Source organism: Tupaia chinensis, unplaced genomic scaffold (genome assembly GCF_000334495.1).
Source record: "Tupaia chinensis unplaced genomic scaffold, TupChi_1.0 Scaffold149256_1, whole genome shotgun sequence".
Lineage (NCBI taxonomy): Eukaryota > Metazoa > Chordata > Mammalia > Scandentia > Tupaiidae > Tupaia > Tupaia belangeri.
Window position 1 is genome coordinate 612,269 of NW_006209101.1, and position 10,615 is coordinate 622,883.

At 39.4% G+C, this 10,615-nt stretch overlaps 1 protein-coding gene across 1 annotated transcript in view; it reads left to right on the top strand.

The window, feature by feature from the left end:
* The window catches only part of LOC102474565 (cAMP-dependent protein kinase type II-beta regulatory subunit), a gene marked incomplete at its 3' end in the record, with an annotated part of 109,629 nt that overhangs the window by 66,822 nt on the left and 32,192 nt on the right, over positions 1 to 10,615 (top strand). The window contains 2 exon segments of the mRNA XM_006171084.3: positions 846 to 898; positions 9,452 to 9,535. Coding sequence (XP_006171146.2) covers positions 846 to 898; positions 9,452 to 9,535 — 137 coding nt within the window.

Genomic DNA, 10,615 nt, shown 5'->3' on the forward strand with positions numbered 1-10,615 from the left:
TAGCATATGATAAATAATCTGCATTCCTTAAAACTATATTTACAAAATATTTCTGAAGAAATGTGAAATTCTTACATTGTTAAACAAAAATGTAGGTTTTAAAATTGCACAGGCAATGTTGGGACCAGCAGTTAGCGTAATGGCTATGTCGCTGGACTCCCACATAGTCGACTGCGGTTCACGTCCCAGACCCGGTGGCTTAAACTCACACCAGGCACGTGTGCGTGTGCGCCCAAGATCTTGAGAGGAAAATGGAGGAGAAGGAATTGTGGCATGGCCATCCCCCCTTTCTTGCTTTCTATCTGTCTGTCTCTCTCTGTCTGTCTGGCGAGCGCACACGCCCTATAGCAAAAACCTCTAAAAAAAAAAAATTGCATAGGCAATGTAAGTTCAACTCAGAATAAAGACTGGAAGGGAATATGCAAACTATTAACAGTGTTCTTGAAAAATTAGATTATGGATAATTTATGAAAGTTACTCCTAACTAATATGATTAAATTGATCATTTCTTGGCAGACTTAGACTTTTTGTTTGTTTCTGTTCTTTCAGGTAATTTTTAGGTCTTATCCACTTCTCTGCCTTGGAAATGAAGATAAAAGGATGTAACCTGTTTTTCTAAATAGAAGGCAGAGAAAATCATTGTCAGTTTCTTAAAATGCAGCTTTATATTTTAAGAAATTTCTTATAAATTGTAATATAAAATCAATGTGGGGGAGAAGATTGCTTGTTCCTGTGTGAGACAAATTAATGTTTTTTTATACCATGATACTGTTTTTGTTCCTTAATTTTAAAAACGATGTTTTTTGATGAAAGAATCTTTAAAATGTTTATTTTTATATTTATAGTATGTGCAGAAGCTTATAATCCTGATGAAGAAGAAGATGATGCAGAGTCCAGGGTATGTAATTTACTGAACGAATGAATTTTAAATGGATATTCTGTGTTACAGGAAGAGATTAATAGAAAAGCTGTTAAGAGGCCTACAGGTTAACAGGAGACATAATGGAATTATCTCAACTATTTCTTTTCCTAGTTTTATCTCTGATAGCCTACGTCTACTTTAAAGTTCTGTGTAATTATTTTTGTATAATGGTATAATATCTCTTTGGATAGGAGGAAAGATGAACATTATAGACTCACTGTAGTTTTGCAAAAGAAATAAAACCACATCCTGGTGATGAAAATGTCTTCAAGTATCTTTCTCAAAGTGATAATATTTTTTTCTTAGAGTTTCTAATAAAGAAAAAGACAAGGAAAGACCTATTTTTATTAGTTTAAAACAGCAGAAGCTTACTCTGAAACGAACAAACCATCGCAAAATTACATCTAAAATGTCAGCATAGCAGTTATTGTTTTAAATCTATTAGTCCTGATAGCTTGCTCAGCATCTGATTTCTTAGAGCATCTGATTCTATTTTTATAAGAATTTTTCCAGTGTAGTTAAAAGCAGTTTTGAAGCTCAGTTCTCATTATTTTTTCAGTGAAAAGTAAAACTAAATGAAATGACTATACCTGGAAATGAAAAGTAATAATTTACCCTTATTTTTTCCTTTTGAGTACATACTTCATGAAAGTCCCCTTGTCTCTGAGGCCTTAAAAAGTATTATTAAAAAAAAAAATTTTTTTCTGTAGCTCTGAAAAATGTTTCAATAAAATTGAGTTGTGTGTGTGTGTGTGTGTGTGTGTGTGTGTTTTCTGTTTGTTTGTTTGTTGTTTTTTTTGAGAGAGAGATTTTTGCTGTAGGGCACATGTGCTCACTGGAGACACAGGGAGAGTAAGAAAGCAAGAAATCCCTCCCCCCACCCCCCACCCAGGTATGGCCATGCCACAGTCCAGTCCATTCTCCTCCATTTTGCTCTCAGGATTTTGGGAACACATCCACACGCTCCCAGTGTGAGTTTCAAGCTGCTAAGTCTAGAACTTCAACCGTAGTCAACTACATGGGAGCCAAGCAACTTAACCACTTAACTTAACTTATACCACCTGCTGGCCCCAAAATTGAGTATTAATATGGAAAAAAATAGATAATGTATCCCTAATTCATTGTATCATTAAGCTCCCTAAAATATATTTAAAATCCATTGCCAGTAAGATCAGAAGCCTTATGACACAGATCTTGAAATCACATTTATTTCTGTACCAATGGATATTTTCAGCTTGAGGCCTTAACCCCCTGGGGGATAGCCACACTGCAATCCCTTCTCCTCCATTCTCCTCTCGGGATCTTGGGCATGCACGCACACACGCCTGGTGTGAGTTTAAGCCACTGGGTCCAGGACTTGAACCACAGTCGACTACATGGGAGTCCAGTGATGTAGCCATTATGTCATCTGCTGGTTCCTCTTTTTTTTTGTTTTAAAGAATTATTTATTTAATTTTATTTATTATTGTTATTTTAATTCACCAGAGAGAAAAAGAGAGACAGAGAGAGAGAGAAAGTAAGAAAGCAAGCCACCAGATCTATGACTTGAGCCATGGTTGGCCATGTTGGGATCCAGTGCCTTAACCACCAAGCCACCTGCTGGCCCCAGGAAAGGTCATTTCTTACTACCAGAATTTAAATTATTTTGCCGGTCACAAATCCTAGCCTAGAAATTATATTGATCAAGAGGGCCAGCCCTGAGACCAGCAGATGGTGTAATGGGTATGTCGCTGGACTCCCACATAGCTGATTGTGGTTTGAGTCCTGGACCCAGTGGCTTAAACCTCATGCCAGGTGTGTGTACGTGCATGCCAAAATCCTGAGAGGAGAATAGAGAAGGGATTGTGCCATGGCCATCCCCCCCTGGGGGGTGATTTCTTGCTTCCTGTCTCTCTGGCGAGTGCATATGCCCTACAGCACATATCTCTCTCTTTAAAAAAAAAAAAAAAGGACCAGCCCTATACCTGGTATGGTTAAGAAAGCTGGGTCCCACATGGTTCAGTCAGTCCCAGCCCTAGTGGCTTGAAAAACACACTGGGCACATATGCCTGGTTGTCTATTATAAACTCTGGCAAGATGGAGAAATGAAGGGGTTGTAGCATGCCACACGCCATTAGGGATGCTTTCTCTCTCTGTCTCTGTCTGGCTAATGCATGTGCCCTCTGACAATTTAAAAAAAAAAGAATCAAGATACTTTTTACTATCCATGGCATGCTGTTACCATTCTGTGTAGTCTGTACAACTAACTTAGCCTATCTTATACTTTATTTAGCTATGTAGCAGAAATGACAATGGGTGACATTTAGAGATTACACCTGCTCTTTCTGTTTGTATATAAATCAGTCAACATGATTGAAATAAGTTTCCTTGGCTTGGATGCTAACTCTTAGTATAAGTAGGCATTTATCCCTTGACATGAATTCAAAGAAAATTTAAAACTGAAGACTCATTTGGGAAAATAGCAAATTAGATTTTAGTTGGATGAACTTGTTTAAATTAATAAAAATATAAATGAAAGAGTAATGAACAATACAGATTGAAAACAATATGCAGTATTTCATTAACTCAAAAACTGTTAGACCGTTAGAGGAATTTTAGTTACCATTTAGTCCATGAGATAGGCAAAGTGGTTTGTCTGGTTCACTCCAACTAATTTTTCCAGTTTTGCTGGGGAGGCTTTACCAGTTAAAATTTACTTGGTGGCTGGCTCAGCTTCCGTGGTATAGGCATTAGGCCGTGCAATGCAGGAGCTAAAGGAGGGCCCAGGTTTGGATCCCAGACCTACCTAATCTGGGAAATTGGGGCCAGAGGACAGCTGCACAGGGAAACCTTATGGAACCTCTCGTGGGCTCTCTCTCTCTTGTTTTTGGCTCTTTTTTTTTTTTTTTAATTTATTTGGTTTCATATATGAACCCAATCACACTGAAATACACATTTCAAAGAGTTACTGAGGAGACATTATTGGAGAAATGCTTGGAGATTTTGTAAAATCCCAGAAAGAGTTCAAAGGCCAGGCTGTAGCTAGCTGGCAGGAACTAGCCCACTTCTGGGCTCCTTCAAAACATGGGTGTAACACTTAGAGTATTGTCTTTGAAAGATCCTCAGCCACCAGTCTCTATTGCTGTGTCTCTCAGTTCAAAATCCAGTTTCCTAGAAGTTTTTCATAAACTGAACTTCAGCCAAAGTTGGTGACAGGGTCAAGAAGTCCAGACCTGGCTCTTGGGAATCACAGCTGTAAAGAAGGGCAGTTCCTAGAGGAGGAGGACTCTGTGGGTTAGGCGTTCACCTCAACAACTGTCCCTGTAACACCTTTTCAAGCTATTTTTTGGTAATTAATATATTAATTATATGTTAATGATTATGAAAAAGTACTTTAGGTTCTCAGTTAGGTTGAATATTCTTTCTTCTAAACATCATACAAATGTTTTCTTGATCTCAGAAACTATAAGACAAACTGTACCATAGTCCTTGATTATTATAGATTTCAAAATTAATTTGATCTAGATGGGTTTTTGAAATTGTGAGGAAAATAAATACTCTAATTTGTATCATTTGAACTTTTTTCCTTTTTTTAAGAAGTACTTATTTAATTTTATTTATTCATTCATTACTCTTTTTTTTTTTAAGAATTATTTTATTGAACTTTATTTAACAATGCCCAGAGAAGGATGCCACCAGTCCAGGACTCAAATTGTGGTTGGTCACATAGGAGTTCAGTGCCCCTAACCACCATACCACCTGCCGGCCCTCATTCATTTATTTTTAATATGACCAGAGAGAGACACAGAGAGTGAGAGGGAAAGTGGAAAAGCAAGATACCGGCTCTGGGACTTGAACTGTGGTCGACTATGTGGGCGTGTCTAATGCCTCAACCAACATGCTACCCCTGGTCCCCAGACATTTTTTTGCTTGGATGCTAACTCTTAATATAACTAGGCATTTATCCCTTGACATGAATTCAAAGAAACTTTATAACTGAAGACTCATTTGGGAAAATAGCAAATTATATTAAAATATAAATTATATTTATAACTGGAAATTTAAGGCTTTTTATCCATTGAGCATGTAGAAACTGGTAGAGAAGAGGTGATAAGAGTAGAGAGAGTATTTCTTTGTTCTGTTGTTTCACAGAAATTTTTGAGAGTGCCTTGTGCATATCTTGCCTGGTGCTAGGTGTACATAACAGTGAGCAAAGCAGTCAAATTCTTGCCCTCTCGGAGTTTAGTTTCATGGCAGACACAGATAACAGGCAGTAAATTAATGAATAATTACAAAATATGAAGTGCTAAAAGAACAATGATACAGTGTAAGAATTACAACAAAATCCCTCAAATCAACCATGGTCCTAATTCTATGGAGTGGTTGGAAAAGGCCTTCTTGAGATGACTTGGAAGGATGGGCAGGGAGAGAGTGTTGCCAAAAGCCTGCATTGTTTTATGGCTTGACCTGTGTCCATCAGAGGGGGAGGAGTTTGAGGATCTGAATGAAAGCAGGTGTAGCTGGGCTGAGTGGCTGAGGTGAGGGCAGAGAAGGAAGGCGTACAGATTTAATTCTCAGTATAAACAAGATGGAATCCATTGAGGTTTTAAGCTGCAGAATGGGCGTTCTGATTTATTGGGTTGTCGGAAAAGTCATGATGCATTTTGGCATAGAAAAATGTGTCATGAGTTTCCCAACGACCCAGTCGATTTTGAAAGATTACTTTCAGCTCTCTAGAGAACAAACCGGATAAATATAAACATATCTTGGACAGATTTCTCACTTGCTTAATAAAATAGTGTTCTTTAAAGAAAATGTCCAAGTAAACTTTATTTATTAGTTTTCTGATTTTTTCATTGAAAGGCAGTTTAGAGCAAGGAGTTGGCAAACTTTATGTAAAGTTTTTATTTTTGGTTTTTATTTGAAAAAGTTACTGCTTTGAGAAAGTAAATATTTTAGGCTAGGAAATCCTAAGGACTCTTTTGTAGCTACTCAGCTCTTTTGTAGCTTGAAAGTGGCCGTTGATAACAAATGAAAGAGCATGTTTATGTTCCATTAAAACTGTATTTATAGGGGCCAGCCGATGGCATGGAAGTTAAAGTGGCTGGAACCCACATGGCTGACTACATGGTTTGGGTCCTGACCCAGTGGCTTGAAAAACATTACAGTGCATGTGTGTATGTGCCCAAAATCCCAGGACGAAATTGGAAAAGGGATTGTGATGTGGTCATCACCCCTGGAGTGGTGATTTTTCACATTTTCTCTCTTTCTCTGTCTCCAGCGAGCATACACTCTGATAGCAAAAACAAAAGACACTGAAATAAATGTATTTATGGACACTGGAATTTGAATTTCATGTAATTTTCATGGATCAGGAAATATTAAATTTTGTTTGAGATTTTTTAAAACATTATAAAAATGTAAGGCCAGTCTTTACCTAGATACCATATTAAAAAAAAAAATAACCTACAGGTGTAGTTTGCTGATCCCAGGTTTAGTGTAGACTCTGTAGCCAGCCTTCCTGTAATGGATCGTGGCTCCACAGTTTATAATCTGTGATGCTGAGAAGATACCTGGGCAAGTTCATTTTCTTAACTCTACATTGGTACCCTAAATTGAAAACTTCATGGGGCCTGTTACTAGAGTAAACTGAGTTAATATTTGTAAAGACCTTGAATTAGTGCCCAGCATGTAGTAAATGCTACATAAATGTTTGTTTAACAAATGTTTTTATTCTGAAATCAGAAAAAAAAATTAGTGAGAAAGTAAAAAGGCTTCTAGTATCATTAAAATCACACTCTGGGTATATTGCTGAGGCTTCAGAGGTAGATCTCATTTGTAGCCCAGAAGGAAAACGTGAGCCTGTAGAAATGGGAGAACATCATCTGAGCAGGAGGCTATGAGGCAGAGGAGCCAGAGCATCAGAGACTGCATCTGATTGCTGTTTGTCTTCTAGGACCACAGGTGGGATTTTGATGGGAAGAGGATAGTAGATATCTAAGAGGCTCTGGGTACTGAGGAGCAATGGCCAGGAGAAGGCCCAGAGGCAAGACGAAAGCAGGGGACAGTAGCAGTGGAAGCAGGTTTCAGACACAAAGACCCCTGACAAATGGCCTTTGATAAAAATAGGAGCAGCAGTGAGGAAGAGCAAGAGGACAAGCTAGCTTCTGTGGGAGAGCTTCATAGGAAATGAATGGATCCAGGAGAAAGACCTAAATGGAGGCCAGTCCCCACATGGTCAGCCATGTGGTTTGAATCCTGGGCCCGACAGCCAGGTGGTTGTACATGTGTCCCCAAAATCTCAAAAGGAAGGAGAGAGCGAGAAGTGATTGCTACATGACTATGCCTATGGGGGTGCTTCCTCACTTTTGCTCACTCTCTCCCTCCTGTGAGTGTGCGTGCACACACACACACACACACACACACACACACACACACAGGCAAAATTAAAAAGAAAAAAAAAAAAGAGAGAAGAAAATGAAGACTTAGAGGGACCACGGGAGGGAAGCAGGTATACCATGGCGACGTGGTATCCCTCAGGTTTTCTCGTTGAAGACAGAGCTACTCAGCAGGCAAACATGTATGGTTGCTGCAGCTTGAAGTTCTAGATGGGTTTTGTCAAGTGCGAAATAACATTTTGTTTGTTTTGTTTTATTTGGTTAGCCTTCCTTATTTGAAGTGAGAAGTGAATTTTGGTTTGTATGATTTAGTTGAAATCCACGTGTAAAGGTTTCTGCTACAGCTGCCTGTTAGCAGGTGGGAGGATCTGTTTTTTCTGTGCTCCGTGTCATTTTAGAATCTATTTTAAGATGAACGTTGACCAGAGAGTAAGCAGAGGTTTCCATGCACCTTACCCTTATAGGGAAAATGGAGTGACTTCTTTCACCTAGTCTATAAATAATGCATCTACATAGGACCCATGAAAAGTTTACATATCAATAGTTCACATGTACTGTAAATTTTCTCAACTTTCAGGCTTAAGATTTTTATTAATTTTTAATCGGATGTGGTTTGGAGTACTGATTTCAATTTTCTGTTTTGAGTTTTTATGTATTTCTTTTTTTTTTTTTTCCATTTTCCCATGTTTTATGTATTTCTTGGTACAAAACCCACTGCTGCCTGGCTCAGGTTGCTCAGCTGACTGAAGAGATGAGGCACCTCACATCAGTTCCGAAGGTCACCCTATGAGTAAACAGTGGAATAGGAAGAGGTGACATAGAAGTATCCAGGAAACCAGCTCCGTGTCTGCTGGTTTTAGGACTGTCCCTTTCCTCTAGTTCATTGTATAAACTACCAAGGGTCACAAAAGAATGGGCCCTAAGGGACTCTGGAGAGCTTGCAGGCCACTCTTGCAGTGGGCATGCTGCCAGTCTTCAACATCCTGGGGGACAGTGCCCACGTTTTCCTTGAGTTCCTTCTAAATGAAAGGAGTGTACCACCACTCTTTGGATTCATGGTCCCTTGAACACTCCATTGGAGTGGCTATATCTGTTGCTTTTTCCCTTCTGAAAGTCACTTTCTGTGGAGGCATTACTTAACATCTAGTGCAATATACACTGGTGTGTGGGTGGTGTTATTTTTTAGACAGGTCTCACTACGTTGTGATCCTCTTGCCTCTTGGCTAGCTGGGGACCACAGGTGTGCCACTACCCAGTTTTGTATTAGGATGGGCCAGGAATTGAACCCAGGCCTCCCACGTGAGCTTGGCTGGCTGAGTAGCAGCATTGAGCAAGTACTATCCCAGCTGGGCCAAACGCAATATGCGTTTAAGAATTTATTTGCTTCTAGAGACTTTGTCAAGTTTTAAAGAAAAGAGCTACATCCTGAAAGAGTATGAAATTCAGAAGAAACCATAAAAGCAGTCTAGATTTTATTGTAGCTCTTGTAACCTTTTGTCCTTTAGTAAGTAGCCCCACTGGCTGGGAGCTTAGAAGTCTTTCTAACAGAGTTTTATATAATGAACTTGCTAACCTAGGGGAAAAATACTCTATTTTTTTTTTTTTTTTTGAGAGAGATTTTTGCTATAGGGCGTGTGCACTTGCCAGACAGACAGAGAGAGACATAGAGACAGAAAGTGAGAAATCACCCCCCCAGGGGGGATGGTCACGCCGCAATCCCTTCTCCTCCATTCTCCTCTCAGGATCTTGGGTACGCACGCACATGCGCCCGGCGTGAGATTTAAGCCACCAGGTCTGGGACACGAACTGTGGTTGACTACATGGGAGTCCAGCGACATAGCTATTACTCTAACTGCTGGTTCCCAGGGAAAATACTCTTTTGAAAACCATCCAAGTGCTGTACTGATGAAATGTATGCTACCACCACCCTCTCCCCAGACAAGTTGTACTGCTGTCCCCTACTTAGTGGCTAATGCATGCAAGTCACCTGAAGTAAATCTCAGCATTCACCTCAAGTGAACTTGAGTACTGACGATTCTTTCAAACATCCCTATTGATTTTTGCTAGGAGCTTTTTATTTTTTATGAATGAAGTGGTACCCACTAATGTCTTTTTGTTGTTGCTTTATTTTTTTTTTTTTGATGTCCTGTAGATTATACATCCAAAAACGGATGATCAAAGGAACAGGTTGCAAGAGGCATGCAAAGACATCCTGCTATTTAAGAATCTGGATCCGGTAAGTGCATCTTAATCATAGAAATTTTCTTTCCAGTGTCAGTGTCGAGAGCTGTGCAGGGTCTTGTGCAAGCTGCCATCACTCTGGGCATGGTGAAGGCCCCATCATTGATGCCTGCACATATGGTGGGTTGTGCTATGGGAGAAGTGCTGAGTAACAGTGTGGGCTGTTTGTCTGGGAGACATTCTCTCACTCCTCATGGTTATTGGTTACCAACACAGCCTTGAGAGATGGCCTAAAGAAAGAGAGGTTAGGGCAGTATGTTCTTCATACACCAGGCAGCAACGTGCAGGGCTGCTGAGGGCATCCCTGGAAGATTGCCTCTCTCAACAGCCAGTAATGGTAATTCTGTATGCATAGTTGTAACCTCTATAGTATACACTTTAAATGTAACTTTTTACTTGGTTTTAAGTCAAGGGTATTTTTTTATTCTTTCAAAGGATTTTGAAATTTCCTTTTTTTTTTTTTAGCTTTTTAAAATATTTATTTAACTTTATTTATTTATTTTAATTTGATGAGAGAGGGACAGAGTGTGGGGGGTGGGGGGGAGAGTAAGAGAGAGAGAGAGAGAATGAGAGGGGCAGCTGCCAGGTCTGGAACTTGAATCATGGTTGGTTATGTGGAAGTCTAGAGCCCTTACCCACCATACCACCTGCAGGCCCCCTTGAAATCTCTAGTATTGGGCTCTGGTATTCTAGAAATGCTCTAAGTATCAGTGAGCATGCTGTTTAGACGTAGCCTTATATACTGACCTAAACATATTGCTTCCTTCAGCATCTATCATGTTTACTCCCTGCCATCCAGTCATTCTAGTATAAATCCCTGCTGCCCTGTTCCAGATGTGAAAAAGGAGTCAACTTTTCAGTTCACCTCAATTTTTTTGGAAGGGGGGTCAAATTCAGATCTTCTAGTATTCAGATAAGTGCCCTAGAGGAGAAATCATTAAATCAAGACTCCCTCTTTTTAAGATGAAGTACTATATCATATCAGTTCTTCTATACTGGGTTGTACTTATATTACAAAATATTTTTTTAAAGTTTGTTTCTAAAACCACTTACGTTTATATTGTGTCCTTTAGGA